The sequence below is a fragment of the Piliocolobus tephrosceles genome, chromosome 7 (assembly GCF_002776525.5).
Source record: "Piliocolobus tephrosceles isolate RC106 chromosome 7, ASM277652v3, whole genome shotgun sequence".
NCBI lineage: Eukaryota > Metazoa > Chordata > Mammalia > Primates > Cercopithecidae > Piliocolobus > Piliocolobus tephrosceles.
Genome location: NC_045440.1, coordinates 126,603,317 through 126,621,400, shown reverse-complemented (window position 1 = coordinate 126,621,400; position 18,084 = coordinate 126,603,317). Strand labels below are relative to the sequence as shown.

Genomic DNA, 18,084 nt, shown 5'->3' with positions numbered 1-18,084 from the left:
AACGGCTCAAGAGTTACATACAAGTTAGTGGCCCCTGGAAAGCCCAATCTAGAAGAGTTCTAGTAGGTAGTAGTAGCAGAAGTAGGTCTAAGTCAACAGTGTTTACATGGCAGATGAAGCCTGAGGCTTGGTGGTGATGTGATTATCGAAAAGAGTGCCTGAAATGTGGAAGGAAGCAAGCCAAAGACAGATGTCTGGGGAGCACAACATGAAAGGGGCAGGCGCTGGAAGAAGAGTCAGTAAAACAAGGGGGAAAAATGATCAGAGAGGTAGAAAATTCAGCAACTGCTGTACCATGAAGCCAAAGAAAAGAATTTCAGGCAGGATGGGAAGACAAGAGTGCTTAGTGTTTTAGTAAAACAAGAACTGAAAAGTGACCAATGGATTGAACAATTAGGAAGATTTTGAGGGAGCCCAGTATACTGGGCTTTATGATCAAGCCTGATTTTAAGTCCGAGCTCAAGTCTGATTTTAAGTGCGAGCTCTGCCGCTAACTGCTCAGCTCAGCCACAAATGTTTTTAGTGAAGGGTGGCAGAATATGCCATATCAGAACACGCCACTTTGGCATAAGGATTACTTTGAGCTGAAGGTAACTGAGAAAAAGCAGATATAAGAAAAGCTCTCAGCCAGGCGCGGTGGCTCACGCCTGCAATCCCAACACTTTGGGAGGCCAAGGCAGGCGGATCATGAGGTCAGGAGATTGAGATCATCCAGGCCAATGTGGTGAAACCCTGTCTCTACTAAAATATAAAAAATTAGCCTGGCGTGGTGGCGCACACCTGTCATCCCAGCTACCTGGGAGGCTGAGGCAGAAGATTTGCTTAAACCCAGGAGGCGGAGGCTGCAGTGCGCTTGATTGTGCCACTGCACCCTGGCCTGGGTGACAGAGCGAGACTCCACCTCAAAAAAAAAAAAAAAAAAAGAAAAGAAAAGAAAAGCTCTCTGCCCTTGTCTAAAAGTTTACATGAATTTGCATACATTTACAAAGGTGTCCCTCTTCCCTTCTCTACCAGGAAGGATAACAGTTGATCACAGGAGCTGACTTTAGATCTTCATCATCCTGGAAATAGCACCAGAGAAATATATATGACTACCATTAGTTTCCCATATATTTGCCTTCCCACAATTTGCTGCCCTGAGAGACTCAAGGTCCTCTTCTTTTGTCTTGTCACTTCTCTAAAAATATCCTGTTCTTTGACAAAGATGCTGTATAAGTCAGAGTATAAGCCACTTTTTGAGTTAGTAATACCTGGACAGTCACATGTTACATGCATGATGCAAGTTGATAATGTCTCACACTAACACCTGGATACTCTGGGTATTCTCATGTGTTACATGCATGATACAAATTGATAACTTGTTCATTCTGCTCTTGTTAATCTATCTTTTGTTACAAGGGGCCCAGTTGAGAATTTAGAAGGGTAGAAGAAAAATAATTTTTTCTCCCCAACAACCAATAGTGAAAGGGGACAATGGACAAAATAGTAACACTCACGGTGCAATGTCTCAGGGGAGGCTACAGAAGCTTTTATGAATAAGGTAATGAGAGCTGAACTTTATGAATAAGGTAATGGGGGCTGAACTTACAATATACTTGAGGCTGCAATTCGGAAGGAGAAAGGAAAGCTTGAAGGTGTCTGTTTTCCCATGAATCAGGAGGCCTGGCAGTCAGAATAAGAGTGGAGTACAACGAAAGGAGACAAGGAAATTGGTAAAGGTTTGCGACACTTGGTGGAGAATAGGCAAAGTAAGTAACGGTAGATAAGCAAATGAAGTGCAAAGAATCCTCAATATTGAAGTTCATTATTCTGTCATGAAATCAATCAACAATTACTTTTATTTTTTTCAGGAGTATTAGCAAATAGACAGTGGTACTGATTTAAGATTGGGAATTGGTGAGGTAAGTTAAACAAGAATAAAGGGTAGAAAAGTTGGGCCCATTACTTTTTTAATAAAGGGCAGAAACAATGATTTATAGATTTTTACCTAATGAATCACAGATAAGTAAATTATATGTCACGTCTTTTCTTGAACTATTTGAGAATAAGTTACCAAGATCAAGTTTCCTATAAATAAGAAAACTCTCCTACATAATCACAATATACATCAGCACCAAGAAATTACATTTATACATTACCACCATCTAATCCTAAAACTCCAGTCAAATTTTGCCAATTTTCCTAATAATGTTCTTTATAGCAAAAGGATCAGCCCAGATTCATGCCTTTGTCATGTCCCTTTCACCTCCCTCAGATTAGGAGTTCTTTAGTCTTTACCCAACTTGCATGATCTTGACCCCTGTGAAGATTACAGGACAGTTTTGTTATTAGATGTCCTTAATTTAGCTTTGTGTGATGATCCCACTGATTAGATTCAGGTTATATATCTTGGCAGGAATACCACAGAAATGATGCTGTGTTCTTCTCACTGCATCCTATCAGGTGGCACACAAATTTTGATTCATTCCACTACAGGTTGTATTAACTTTGGTCATTTGATTAAGGCAGCGTTTGCTAGGCTTCTTCATTGTATAATTACTCTTTTTTTCCTCTATAATTAATAAGTATTTTGTGGGGAGGTACTTTGTGACTATTCAATATCCATTCCTTATTAAACTGTTTGTTGATTCCAACATGAACTCATAGATTTCAATTTTATTCAATGGACAACCCATCTCCAACATGACCAGAGGGAGCTCCTTCAAGCTGGCAACTGTGTCTTTTTGACACATCCCGAACATTCTTTGAACAATTCCTTCTTTCTGGCTACAAAATGTTACAGGCTCTTCCTGTACTTTCCCTGTCTGCATTCTGAAATTGGCCATTTCTGCAAATATCCTTGATTCCTTTTTGTAGAAAGTGGTACTTTGAAAATAAGAACTCAACACGGGGTATATTCATTGCTACTGGCATGCTGTTGCTCCCAGGCCCTCTGAGTGTACAAAGGTAAGGAATATGTGTACATATATTTGTACATACCTCTATTTAGTTCTATATCTATCTCTATATATTCAAAACCAGGGGTTCAAACTGATATGTCTAATTCCAATACAATGTCAAGGGGTTTATTCTAGTTTTCTGCCTTCCATAATTTTTAAGTCTCTTTTCTAAGAGTGAGAAACCTGGCCCTCATTATCCCTAATATATTTATTTGATAAAAGCCCTCTGTATTAAACTAGCTTCCCATCACTGCCCCATTCACCATGCAGACACCCTCTGCCTCTCTTTCTGGGTTGCTGCAGCTCTCCTTCCCACCTAGCCCCACTGCATGAATATCTACCTCCATCAATCCCACCTCATTGCTTTCGGACTAGATTGTTTCACAAGGGAAGAGAAGAGGAAGAAGAGTGAAAATCAACTCTTTTTTTTTTTGAGACAGTCTCTCTCTGTCGCCCAGGCTGAAGTGCAGCGGCAGTGGCGCAATCTCGGCTGACTGCAACCTCCACCTCCTGGTTTCAAGTGATTCTCCTGTGTCAGCCTCCTGAGTAGCTGGGAAAACAGGCGTACACCACCACACCCAGCTAATTTTTGTATTTTAGTAGAGACAGGGTTTCACCAAGTTGGCCAAGCTGGTCTCGAACTCCTGACCTCAAGTGATCTGCCCGCCTCAGCCTCCCAAAGTGCTGGGATTACAGGCCTGAGCCACCACACCCAGCTGAAAATCAATTCTTTAAAATTCTTAGATCTGGCACGCCATAACAACAATGTGCAAAGAAAATTGCGCTCTTTCTACATTGCCTGATGATGTACCAGAAATTGATAACTCAGCAATAATGGGCTGGGCACAGTAGCTGGAACCCGGGAGGCGGAGTTTGCAGTGAGCCGAGATCATCCCACTGCATTCCAGCCTGGCCGGCAGAAAAAGGCTCCGTCTGAAGGAAAAAAAAAAATATAGCAATAATAAATTTTTAAATTTAAGGAAAAAAAAAAAAAACTACTAGAGAGACTATTAAAACTAGCAGTTTAATTCTCTAAAATGTGAACCGTATTATCATTCTGTCCTTTCCCACTTTCTTCCTTCAGCACCTATGACAGTGTTTTGCAAGGTACCTGAAGTATAATAGGACTTAATAAATCTTTCTGAATGAATAATGAATAGCAGGTATGAAAACAGTCAGTGAATTAATAACTTGTTAAATAACGTAGATATCAACAGTATCTGCTTACCTGTTTCCATACAAGTCAAAAACATAAATATTTCCTTGGTGGTCCCCAGCAATTAAGCAGTCGCCTGTGCCATCAAAAGCCACATTCAAAAATCGCAAAACTTTTGGATGGTAATCGGAAGTGTTGTGAATGATGTTCACTATAATTCTGTCAAAGAAAAAAAACCCAAACATCGAAATTCTATATCACGTATTACTTGATATTATGAAAAATATGGCAAGTAAAGCATTCTGTCTGTTCATTCTTCCCTCTCCTACTGCTACCGCTATACCGCCTCTCCTCTAGAATCAATCTTACCGGGATTTCAGAAAAACAGTGCAGAAGCTACTCATTGTCAAAGCAGCTACTGTTCATTTATTCATCAAATACTTGAAAACTCATTGTGTCAGATGCAGAACAAGCCAGGTGCTAAGAATAATTGATACGCTCCCTGCTTCCATGGCACTTATAGTTTAGTAGTAAGGACAGACGTTAAAAAAATAAACACACACATAAACAGATTTATACACGGTGATTAAGTGATACACAACAACAGGGTATGAGATTTTGTTTTTGTATATGGAATGTTTCACAGTGAATTCAGTGTGCATGAGTTTTACTTTCATTTCTAATGTATCTACCATGAATACCCTGGCAGGTGAGTTCTGTAAGGACAGGACCACTGCTTGCTCATTACTGTACCCCAACACCTGGTCTACAATACACAAAAGACACTCAAAATATGCCTACTGAATGAACAAATGCTTTAAGAAATCATTCTTTAAAACCCACATTAATCATACTTCCATATAAAATAAGGGAGTTTATATTCTAGAGACACATATGTAATGATTAAACTGTTAAATGAAAATGAAAATATTCCAACCTGAAGTTTTAAACACTGACACACACACACACACACACACACACACACACACAATGAGAAGAAAAAATAAATGAGAAAAATCAAAACCAAACACGTCTCTAGAAAAATCACAAAAAAATTAGCCAGATATGGTGCATGTGCCTGTGATCCCAGCTACTCAAGAGGCTGAGGTGGCATTATCACCAGAGCCTGGGGAGGTCAAGGCTGCAGTGAGCCGTGATCATGCCACTGCACTCCCACCTGGGTGACATGTAAGACCCTGTCTCCAAAGGAAAAGAAAAATCTACATATAGGGAAAAAAAGATGAACACAGTCAAATATTAACAGCAGCTGTCTGCAGGTAATAGCAATATGGTTAATTTTTTTCCCCTTTCTACTTTTCTATATTTTAGACATGTTCTTTAATGATTACATACTATTTTCATAACAGGAAAGACAAGAATACACAGCTATATTTGTTTAAATTTACCCTTTTCTGAGAGAAGGATCATATACCCTGTTGTTGAAAGAAAACTTCATAAAATTAACTTACAGCACAAAATAACTCCTTAAAATAATATGTGTGTATATTCTGGTCACAAAGGCCAGAATAATCCCATTCTTTATTGCAACAATAGTTTTTAATCATGAAAATTTTATCTTAATTGATTTTTCATAAATTTCTGGATTTTTTTTTTTTTTTTTTTTTGAGATGGAGTCTCACTCTGTCACAGAGGCTGGTGTGCAGTGGTGCAATCTCAGCTCACTGCAACCTCCACCTCCTGGGTTCAAGTGATTCTCCTGCCTCAGCCTCCTGAGTAGCTGGGATTACAGGTGCCTGCTACCATGCCCAGCTAATTTTTTGTATTTTTCGTAGAGACGGGGTTTCACCATGTTGGCCAGGCTGGTCTCGAACTCCTGACTTTGTGATCCACCCACTTTGGCTTCCCAAAGTGCCAGAATAACAGGCATAAGCCACCGCACCTTGCCTAGTTTTTGGATTTTATATTAGAAACATCTATCTTCATTAAAACTTGATTAAAGCATGCTATATTGAATTAAGTGGAATAAACATTTTCTTCATGTTTATCTAAACATAAGGCTTTTTAGATTCGTTAAAGGAAACAGTAAAATTCTTAACAATGCTTATTTTTATCTAGTCCCCAAGGAATTAAAAACACAACAATAAATGTACAGAAATGACAAACAATATCAAAATGTTTCATGGCAACTAAACTCAGAGCAAACTTTTTCCTCCAGTCTTATTTTCTATAACACTTATTACATGTTCTGGCTACAAAATTACCTAATCATTGTTCAAAATATGAAAAATATAGAAATACACTAAGAAACAAATACTTAATTATAATCCTACCAAGTAGATGTAATCACAATAGTGACATTCAGCCCCTCCGATTTTTCATATAAATCCCACGTAAAAAATTTATTTTAGAGTAACTTACTTTCAGATTCCCACAGACTGCCTGACAGAGTTCCTCGGTTATCAAACATAAGAAGAATACCAAATATTTACTGAGCACCAAATGTGTAAGACAACTTGTCTGCTAAATCCGATTATCCCCACTGACAGCCTTAGTGATTAACTTGCCCAAGGTCACAGAGTTGGTAAACGGACATTTACTTCAACGAAATACATCTGACTCCAAGTCAGTGCTCTCTGCCTGTCTAAACAGCATGAACAATGAGTTTTAACGAACACAAAAATAAGCTATGTTTTAGTGGAAAAAGCAAACAAGACATTTGGATAATCAACCCATTTCTTTCACTTTTTGAATCTTGCACATATATCTAGATATTCTGTACCAGCAAGAAAGAGAAAGGTGAGTTGGCTATAACTTTTAGAATGTTTAGAGAATACCAGAGGTGGGAGTGGTATTTACACAAACTCAAAATTTGAAAATGAAAAACCTAAGGAACCCCCACTTTAGACAAAATTTTTTATTCAATGTAGTTGAGATAGCGGCATTGATAAAGTGGCCTGACAGTAACCAGGAACCAAACAAGCTGCTGGTAAAACGTTGCACTTTGGATATACATAGTAGGCACTTAAAACTGATTTGTCGGCCGGGCGCCGTGGTTCACGCCTGTAATCCCAGCACTTCGGGAGGCCGAGGTGAGTGGATCACAATGTCAGGAGATCGAGACCATCCTGGCTAACACGTCTCTACTACAAATACAAAAAATTAGCCAGGAGCGGTGCCCCTGTAATCCCAGCTACTCGGGAGGCTGAGGCAGGAGAATCGCTTGAACCCGGGAGGCGGAGGTTGCAGTGAGCGGAGATCGCGCCACTGCACCCGAGCCTGGGCGACAGAGCAAGACTCTGTCTCAAGAAAAAAAAAAAAAGTCTGATTTGTCAAGAAGCAACCAAAGGATCAACAGAAAAATCACTAGAGGCCAGGCGCGGTGGCTAACGACTGTAATCCCTACACTTCGGGAGACTGAGAGAGGCGGATCACCTGAAGCCAGGAGTTGGAGAACAGCCTGGCCAACATGGTGAAATCCCGTCTCTACTAAAAATACAACAATTAGCCGGGCGTAGTGGCGCGCGCCGGTAATCCCCGCTACTTGGGAGGCTGAGGCAAGAGAATCGCTTTAACTTGGGAGGTGGAGGTTGCAATGAGCCCAGATCGCGCCACTGCACTCCAGCCTGGGCGACAGAGCAAGGCTCCATCTCAAAGAAAAGAAAAATCACTACTAGAACAAGAAACACACTGAAACAGGAACTCCAGCGATTTCCGTGAAATCCTAGGGAATTAGAAGCAATAAGACCACTCTGCGTGCAGAAATCGAAATCCAAATGGCACCGCTTTGTAGCAAAGGCTTCCACTAAAATAACACAAAACAGGCTGAGCCTCAAACAGGACAGGTAACTGGGAACAGAATGAAAAGTAGCGCTGGCCGTACTAGAAGCCCCCCAGCAATGCATAATGAACGCCCCAGCCCCTACATACACGCCAATATGTAAACTCCAGAGAACTCCAGAGAACCGGAAGTGTGTTTTGTTCCTTCGCCGTCCCCAGCACTTAGAGGCGTCCTTGGCACACAGTAGGCGCTCAACAAATAGTTGATGAATGCTTGTGCGTCTAAACACATCCAAGGATTTAAGGATGAATAAACTGCAGACTTTGGAAGAGGCAGAATTGTCCTGCTCTTCCACCCAGCATCTCCCCCAGGAGTTCTGCTCCAGCTGCAACTGTTAAATACTCACTGAGCACCTACTACGTGCCAGGGACACTAGCGGGATACCGTGATCATTAAACCAGGAGAGTCCCGGCACACACCAAAAGCCGCAAGTTCCCAGGTCTGAGAACCACCTGCCTCCTCCTGTCCCGGACCAGACCCCCGCTCCCAGAACTCAGAAGGGGATCTCTGCGGACCCTGACGTCCGGAACCACCTGTTCCACCGCAGGTCATCCAATCCAAGGATGTGGGGCAAGGTCAGAGCCAGAACTCGGACCGCTACCTGACGCCCGGCGTACCCTCCTCGCCGGTCTCCATCCCCTCCACAGCCCGCGCCCTCCCGCCACGGCCTTTACCCGTCCCGCGTGGCCGGGGACGGCTTGCGGTGCCATATCTTGCCGCTCTCCTTGTTGCCTAGGTCAGTGCTCTGCATGGCGAAGGCCGCCCACGACCGCCGGCGGCCCGCTGCGTAACCGTCCCGGTGCCTTCCCGGCAGGCCCAGCGCTCCCGGCCCGGGAAATTTGAGCGCCGGCCACGGCGGCCTGGATACTGCACCCGCCGGCCTTACCAACCCCCTTTCTAATAACAACCAATCGGAAGGCGGATCCCTCCCACCAAACTCCGCCCAAGCGGCCACTCCCTCTTTGGACAGCGGAATCGACCAAAGACCTTCTCTTAGACTCCGCCTCTTTCTGAGCTCAGTCTTCCCGCCCCCGGACCTAAAGCCTTCTGGGAATCGTAGTTTTCTGCAGGTAGATCACAGACGCGAGGAATTGGCTTGGGAATTCTGCCCTTTGGGAACCTCGTGGGGTTTTAGGCTCCCAACACAGGCAATAAAAGTAATTTTCTCCTGTGGTCTCTGCATTCCGTTCTAAATTGCTTTTAGGGATTAAAGAATTGTATAGAAATAACTAAGAGAAGCAAGGAGACAAATGCAGAGAAGCAAGGAGATAAATACATTGAGAACTGATGGGTTCCTTTCATAGAACGTTCGGGCTCAAAAGAAACTTACAGATGAAAGAGTCCATTCTTCTTGACCTTTTCACCATGCTCATGGTTTGGTTTTGTTTCTTCAGTTCCATAATCTGACAGGACCTTCCGGCATCATGATGTCCAGTCCACCAATCACGGTCCGGAAAAGCAATAATATCGACAACTGGCTGCCTTGACTTTAGTGTTCCTTTGATAAAAATTCACCTAGTGCCTCCAGAGTGTTTACTAGGTATGGGGCACTTTTCTACTTGCTTTCCGAATATATCAACTCAATTAATCCTTGTAGCAAATGTACAAGTAGTACTAATTATCTCCATTTTTAGTGCTCTATGAGGTTGTGCATTAATTTCCTGAGGCTGCCCTCACAAATTACCACAAACTTGGTGACATAAAAAACAGAAATGTATTCTTCGGAAGTTCTTGAGGCCATACATCGGAAATCAAAGTATCTGCAGCCTCCTTTCAGGATCTAAGCAAGATTCCCTGGCTTGTCTATTCCAGTTTCTGGGGGTTGCTGGCTTTCTTGACTTGTGATCGCATGGCTCCACTCTCTGCTTCCATCTTCACACGTCTTTCTCTTCCAGGATGTATCTTTTTCTCATCTGTCTGTTTAGAATCTCCCTCTGTTTTTCTCTTATAAGGAAACTTGCCATTGGGTCTATGTGAATAATACAGGATGATCTCTCCATCTCAAAATCCTTACCTTGATTACATCTGCAAAGACCCTTTTTCCAAATAAGGTAACAGTCACAGATTTTGGGATTAGTATGTGGACATATATTTTGGGGGGCCACCAATCCACCTATTACAGGTAGGTACTAATATTATCCACTTTTGCAGACAAGGAAACTTTAAATCTTTCCATTCCTAGTCTCTGTGTTATTCCACAACAGAAAAATGACGTTAAAAAAATTGTATGCTCGTGGTATTGGAAAAGTTCAAACTCTTGATCAGAAAAGCAAATTCTCAAAAAAAATACTAATGCAGATTTTTAAGCTTTATATTGTTATAAACGGGTATATATGGATATATACACATACACATATACATTTACAACACTAATTGGTAGTTTCTTATGTTCTAGTTCCTTTCTGAATCATTAGTCCCTCAGTAACAGGTACATACTGTTTATATGTATATATACATACATATATGTATATATGTTATGTAATACATATATGTATATATGTTATGTAATACATATATAAAGGTATATATATGTATAAAGGTATATAGTATAAGTATACCTATATACCTATAATATATATAAGGTATACTACATACCTATTATATATGTAAGGTATACTATATACCTTTATATATAAAGGTATACTATATACCTATTTACATATAAATCTACCTTTAGTATACAGTATACTTTTGTATAGTATAAAGGTGTACTATTTATATGGACTTTTATATGTATTTATAAAGGTACATAGTTTGGACCTTTATATGTTTTCTTTTCTTATTTTTTTTTGAGGTGGAGTCTTGCTCTGTTACCCAGGTTGGAGTGCAATGGCACAATCTCAGCTCACTGCAACCTCCGCCTCCTGGGTTCAAGCAATTCTCCTGCTTCAGTCTCCCAAGTAGCGGGGATTGCAGGCTTGTGCCACCATCCCTTGCTAATTTTTGTATTTTTTTTTTTCCTTAATAGAGATGGGGTTTCACCATGTTGGCCAGGCTGGTCTTGAAATCCTGACCTCAAGTGATCCACCCACCTCGGCCTCCCAAAGTGCTGGGATTACAAGTGTGAGCCACTACACCTAGCCTATATGTATTTATGTGTGTGTGTGTATATATATATATGTGTGTGTACACATGTATATGCCTGACACCCGGCGTCCCCTCCTCTCTGGTCTCCATCCCCTCCACAGCCTGCGCCCTCCCACCGCAGCCTCTACCTGTCCCACGTGGCCGGGGACAGCTTGCGGTGCCATATCTTGCCGCTCTCCTTGTTGCCTAGGTCAGTGCTCTGCATGGCGAAGCTCACCCACGACCGCCACGACTTTATATATATATATATGTATATATATACACACACACACACAAATATGTACCTTTATATGTATTTATGTACATATAAATAGTATGTACTATATAAATAGTATATACATATATAAGCAGAATGTACATAGATACATATATGTATATATATTACGTAGACACATATGTACCTGTTATTGAGTGACTAACAATTCAGAAAGGAACTAGAGCAGAAGGGACTACCAATTAGTGTTCCAAGTGTACATATAAACAGTTTTACTGAGAAATAATTGACATTCAATAAACTTTACATATTTGAAGTGTACGGTTTTATAAGTTTTTACATAGCTAAACCCCCCCATGAAACCATCACCATAATCAAGATAATGAAAACATCCATCATCCCTAAAAGTTTCCTCATTTCTCTTTGTAATCTTTCTACTCCCACCCCACTGTGCCTGTAAGCAACCACCGATCTGTTTTCCTTTCTTTAGTTAACATTTTCTAGAAATTTATATAAATGGATTCATAGACTATGTGTACGTATTGTACCTTGGTGTCTTTCCTTTTTTTGTTGGTCTGGGTTCTTTCATTCATCATAAATTTGAGATTTTTATATTCAATTGTGTTTTTGTATGTACAGTAGTTCATTCTTTTTTATGGCATCAATTGATATGGTTTGGGTTTTTGTCCCCACCCAAATCTCATCATGAATTGTAATCCCCACGTGTCAAGGGTGGGACCAGGCGGGAGGTGATTGGATGGATCAGAGGGGCAGTTTCCACCATGCTGTTCTCATGATAGTGAGTGAGTTCTCATAAGATCTGATGGTTTTACAAGGGGCTCTATCCCCTTTACTTGACACTCTCTCGCCTGCTGCCATGTAAGATGTGCCTCTTCCCCTTCCGCCATGATTATAAGTTTCCTGAGGCCTCTCCAGCCCTGTGGAACTGTGAGTCAAATAAACCTCTTTTCTTTATAAATCACCAACTCTCAGGTATGTCTTTAAAGCAGTGTGAAAATGGACTAATACATCAATATACCACAATTTTCTTTTTTGAGACAGGATCTCATTCTGTTGCTCAGACAGGAGTGCAGTGGCATGACCATGACTCACTGCAGCCTTGACCTTCCAGGCTCAAGGGATCCTCCCACCTCAGCCTCCTGAGTAGCTGGGACTACAGGTGTCATGCCTGGCTAATCTTTTGTATTTTCTGTAAAGACAGGGTCTCACTGTGTTGCCCAGGCTGGTCTTAAACTCCTGAGCTCAAGCGATCCACCAACCTCAGCCTCCCAAAGTGCTGGGATTACAGGTGTGTGCCACCATGCCTGGCCCAATATACAACAATTTGTTTATCCATCCACCTGATCTACCTGGTGATGAACACTGGAGTTGTTTCCAGTTTTTGGCTGTTCCGAATAACAGTGCCGAGAACATTCTTATACTAATCTTAGTATGAGCATGTGCTTTCATTTGTCTTGGGTAAACCCTAGAAGTGGAACAGTTGGGTCATACAGTAGGAGTAGGTTTAACTTTTAAGAAACTGTCAAGCATTTACACAGTAGTTGTGCCATTTTACATTCCCACTAAAGTATGAGAGAGTTCCAGATGTCTACCAATAGTATGAGAGAGTTCCAGGTGCTCCACATCTATGATGAATCTGTAATTTTAGCCATTCCATGTTGTGGTGGTATCTCATGATTTCCATTTCTGAAATGACAAATGACGTTCAACATCTTTTCACGGGATTATCTGCCTTCTGCATACATCCTTGGTGAAGTATTTGTTCATATCTTTTGCCTTGTTTTTAATTGTTTTGTTTTTATCAAACTTATTAAAGAAAACTTATTATTCAATTTTCGCAATTCTTTATATATTTTTGGATACAAACTTTTTATTCTGTATATGTTTCACAAATATTTTCTCTCAGTCTATGGCCTTTTTTTCCATTCTCTTAACAGTATCCGTCAAAAAGCAGAAGTTATTAATGTCTGTGAAGATCAATCCATCTTTTATTTTATGGATTGTACTTTTGGTGTCATATCTAAGAAATATTTTCCCAAACCAAGGTCATAAAGATTTCTTCCTTTGTTTTTTTCTTTGTATTTCAAATATATTCTTAAAAGAATGGAAAGTCGTGTGTGTCTAAGGGTATTTTAGATTTTGCTTTGCAAAGCCCTTTCTCCTTGTGCTCTCACACATCACACTTTCACAGTTGAAGGATGTCTTTCTTTTTGCTACGATAATATACAATTTGGACAGAAAAAGAGTACTTCTAATTTCTTTGGTAGAGGGAGCTTGGTAGACATATAGATTGCCCAACATCTGAATACCCTTTTGGTTTGGGAAAAGTGTCAAGATATTTGGAAGTAAAGAAGTGAAGCTATTCTCTTTCCCAGTTCTTTGGTAACTATACTGATAACTCTCAAAAAACCTAGGCCAGTCAACAGGTTAGCAAACAAATTAAAGTAGTACAGTAACAAAAATAATTATCCCAACACTTTGTGAGGTCAAGGCAGGCAGATCACTTGAGTCAGGAGTTTGAGACCAGCCTGGTCAACATGGTGAAACCCCGTCTCTACTAAAAATACAAAAATTAGCCAGGTGTGGTGGCGGGCACCTGTAGTCCCAGCCACTTGGGAGGCTGAGGCAGGAGAATCGCTTGAATCTTGGAGGTGGAGGTTGCAGTGAGCCGAGATTGCACCACTGCACTCCAGCCTGGGTGACAGAGTGAGACTCCATCTCAGAAAAAAAAGTTAACAAAAATAAATGAAAATACAATTAAAATATTGTCTATAAGAATATAATACAATTCAAATAAATATAGTTTTATTCACATAAATACAATTCAAATAATCTCTCTAAGAGCATCAAAGAGAAAGCAGTTAATAACACTTAGCAAACTTCTTAAAATATTCCCTTCCCACCTTATTCAGTGAGGCTAGACTAAGTTATGCCACAGTAACGAACAATTTCAAAATCTTCGTTAGATTAATCGCTTAAAACAGCTTTTTTTTGGGGGGGGCTGGGTTTTCAGCTTATCTCATTCTCTGAGGCATCCAGACAGAGGGAGTAGCTAGTATTTCAAAAGTTTTTGGTTGGTGTATTAGTAGGAAAAGAGTTCTAGAGGTTCTCACACCAGCAATTAAATGTTCCAGCCCAGAAACGTCATTATTGCTTTTGCTCCCAACTCATGACCAGAACTGATATAGGAGTTAAGAATAAATTATTTAGGCAGATAATGAGGGTAGGGAAGTTCTTGGTAAGGTTTCCCTTTTAATGAAAAGCAGCCCCCAAATCATTTTCTTTTCTAACAAGGAGCAGCCTGTAAAATCGAGCTGCAGACATAGACAAGCAAGCCAGAAGCTTGCATGGGTAAATACCAGCAGTTGTGCCAATAGGAAAAGGCTACCTGGGACTAGGCATGTTCAAAATGGCATCTCCATCTTCCCTTCTCTTTGCCAAACCACATGTATAGCAAGGAGCAGACAACATGGTGCTGGCCAAGGAGAAAGCTCATTTGCATAATAAGACTAGGGTGGCGTGGCCAGCATTCCCCAGGCATTACGTAAACGTCACACCTGGTCCAACCAATCTGTGGGCCCTATGTAAATCAGACACCATCTCCTCAAGCCTTTCTATAAAATCTGGTGCACTCTGCCACAGGCTGGAAGTCCCATTCGGGCTCCCCACTCTATTGCAAGAGAGAGAGAGCTGTTCTCCTTTCTCCTTCTTGTGCCTAGTAAACCTCTGCTCCTAATACCCGCTTCTTGTGTCTGCATACTTGACTTCCTTCGCGTAAGACGATGAACTTACTGTGGCATAACTTAGTCTAACTTCACTGAATAAGGTGGGAAGGGGATATTTTAAGAAGTTTGCTAAAGGTTATTAACTGCTTTCTCTTTGATGCTCTTAGATCATTTGAATTGTATTTATGTGAATAAAAAATGCCTCAGAACTATGGCTATACCCTTAACACAGAGCTAGGGAGTGCAATACTGCTAAATCAGTTATATATAGTTGCAATAAAGCTGTGAAAAAAACAACCACCAAACCTCTTTAGCATTTAACCATAAGCATTTATTGCTCATGCATCTGGAGTCAGCAGGTGGCTCCACTGATCTGGGCTGGGCTCACACACATATCTAGGGGCCAGCTGGTTTTCAGCTTTGTAGGCTGACCTCATCTGGGGCAACTGCAGTAACTCTATTCCAAGTGTCTCTCATCCTCCCACAAGCTAACCAAGCATGCTCTCAAGGCAGTGGCAGTGGTGCAGGTGAGCAAGCAGACATGCAATTCTTCTAGTCTTGGAGCTGGCACACCATCACTTTCACCTCTTCCTAATGGCCAAAGCCAGTATGTGGCTGAGCCCGAGGGCTGAGTATTATATTGCATTCATGGCAGGAGAGCACTGAAAAGTTTCATGGATCCAGGGAGGAGTGCAGAATGGGGACCAGTTATGCAATCTACAACACCTACTGTGTGTTTGGAACGGGGCAGAACCTAAAATATTTGGTGAAAAGCATTAAAAACTCCCGCACCATCCCTATTTCTCAGTATCTAAAATCTCTACAACCCTCAGGGCTTCCTCCTTTTCTCTTCTAAAACTTTCCTCAGCGCCCATAAACACCAGGGTTTCTAACTCTAAACTCTTTGTTAGAAGCTCAGCTTTATCTTTCTGCTTATTTAGCTCTTTTTCTCATTAACAGGAGTCAAAAAGAGCCTAGAAGCTGATCCAGAAACTAGAGTCCTGCCTTGTGAGAATGTTGAAGGCCAGGCACGGTGGCTCAAGCCTGTAATCCAAGCACTTTTGGACGCCGAGGTGGGCAGATCACTTGAGCCCAGCGGTTCGAGACCAGCCTGGGCAGCAAAGACCCTGTCTCTATTTAAAAGAAAAAAAAGAAAAAATTTAAAAAAGAAAAGGAGGAGGCTGAGACGGGCGGATCACGAGGTCAGGAGATTGAGACCATCCTGGCTAACACGGTGAAACCCCGTCTCTACTAAAAAAAAATACAAAAAACTAGCCGGGCGTGGTGGCGGGCGCCTATAGTCCCAGCTACTCGGGAGGCTGAGGCAGGAGAATGGTGTAAACCCGGAAGGCGGAGCTTGCAGTGAGCTGAGATCTGGCCACTGCACTCCAGCCTGGGCCAAAGAGCAAGACTCCGCCTCAAAAAAAAAAAAAAAAAAAAGAAAAGGAAAAATATTGGGAAGATTACACACTTATGGAAGTCTCTTCCCTCCATGTAAGATACTCATTAATTGTGTGATTCTTTGATTAGTGTTGCCTGCCCCACGGGACAGTTAACTTCATGAAGACAGAGCTCCCCAGAGCCTAGCAGAGTGTGGCATGGAAAAAATTGACAAAAGACCAGTGCTGTGGCTCACGCCTGTAATCCCAGTACTCTGGGAGACAGAAGTGGGAAAATCCTTTGGGGTTAGGATTTCAAAACTAACTGGTCAACATAGCAAGACCCTATCTCTACAAGATAGAAAGAAAAAGAAAAGTGGACAAAATATATGTGTTGAGTGGGGACTTGACTTGTTTTGTGCTTCCTAGCATCTGGCACAGTGTTAGGCACATCGTAAGCCCTTAAGGCATGTTTATGGAACAATTGAGCTATTATTGAAACCTAAACTACTTCAGGCTGTGTATATATAATTTATCAAACTATAGTGGGAAAGAAGAAAAAAAAAAAGGCTGAGTTTCTAATCCAGCTCAGTCACTACATTGTTGCATGATCTTGGGTAAGTCACAACTTCTCTGAGTCTCATCTTCCTCACCTGCAAATGGCAGGAATGGAAAAATGCTTCCTTAACAGCCTTGCACTTCCCACATCCCATGCTGCTAAATATACAACATGGAAGCTCATTTATGCATCCCTTGTCATTTTTCTTCTGCGTAATTGTAAAGAAAATGTTATTTCATATTTTTAGGTATGCATTCAGAAGGCCACAAGCAGACATGATTCATGTTTACACACAAGTTTTCTTCCTGACATACATAAAAACATGCTGCATTTTATGAAAATACCCCTTGAAGTTATCAATGTCAAGTCTGGACCTTCCGGAAGAGGTTTCTTTTTTGTGGGAAATACGATTCCCTCCTCACTTATTTCCCTGTTTCTTCTGGAATTTCTCATGACACACATGTGATACGTCACTTCATTTTGACTTTTGTCACAAAGAAACTCTGGCACCTATTTTCCACACCTCTATTCTTTTTTGTTACCCAAGTAGAGTCAACTTTTGGTGCCCCAAATTGGAGACAGCAGCTCAACCCAATGATTCTCAAAAAAACTGGCTTAGTAACTACTCTTGAAAAACTTAAGGCTTATAAATGGCATATTCAATGTGTCTGCAAAATCCTTTCTATCAAAATTGGAAAAGGGCCTGGATTAGCTCTTCTCCTCTCTATAGGTAGGCCATATCTTGCTCTTGTCACTCATTGATTTAATCATCAGTGGATCATTCACTCAATATTTTGAATGCCAACTAGGCATCAGGCCCTGTACAAGTATCTGGAGTTGCAGAGGCAAAATAAGATGAGTTTCATGTTCTCAGAAAGCCCACAGCTTAGGGTGGAATGGGAAGTTCTAGGGAGAAATACATGTGTGACTGTAATACCATGTGATCAGCGTTATACTGATGTGCCTCAACTTATGATTAAGTTGTGTCCTGGTAAATTCAATGTAGTTTAAAAATACCATAAGTTGGCCAGGCACAGTGGCTCATGCCTGTAATCCTAGCACTTTAGGAGGCGGAGGTGAGTGGATCATTTGAAGTCAGGAGTTCAACCAGCCTGGCCAACATGGTGAAACCTCACCTCTACTAAAAATGCAAAAATTAGCCGGCGTGGTGGTGAGTGCCTGTAATCCCAGCTACTCGGGAGGCT

At 41.3% G+C, this 18,084-nt stretch overlaps 1 protein-coding gene across 11 annotated transcripts in view; it reads right to left on the bottom strand.

Annotated features, from left to right (window-relative positions):
- Nucleotides 1–8,774, bottom strand: part of TBC1D31 (TBC1 domain family member 31) — a 79,194-nt gene extending 70,420 nt beyond the window's left edge. For 6 of the 11 annotated variants that reach the window (XM_023224507.1, XM_023224517.1, XM_023224546.1 and 3 more), the window contains exons 1-3: nt 8,569–8,774; nt 7,984–8,115; nt 4,168–4,314 (exon numbers count right to left, since the gene is read on the bottom strand). In XM_023224507.1, coding sequence (XP_023080275.1) covers nt 4,168–4,314; nt 7,984–8,115; nt 8,569–8,645 — 356 coding nt within the window. In that variant the 5' untranslated portion in view covers nt 8,646–8,774. The remainder of the gene's footprint in view (nt 1–4,167; nt 4,315–7,983; nt 8,116–8,568) is intronic. The other 5 variants (XM_023224536.1, XM_026454592.1, XM_026454590.1 and 2 more) reach the window with 1 other exon arrangement.
- Between the last annotated feature and the right edge of the window lie 9,310 nt (nt 8,775–18,084).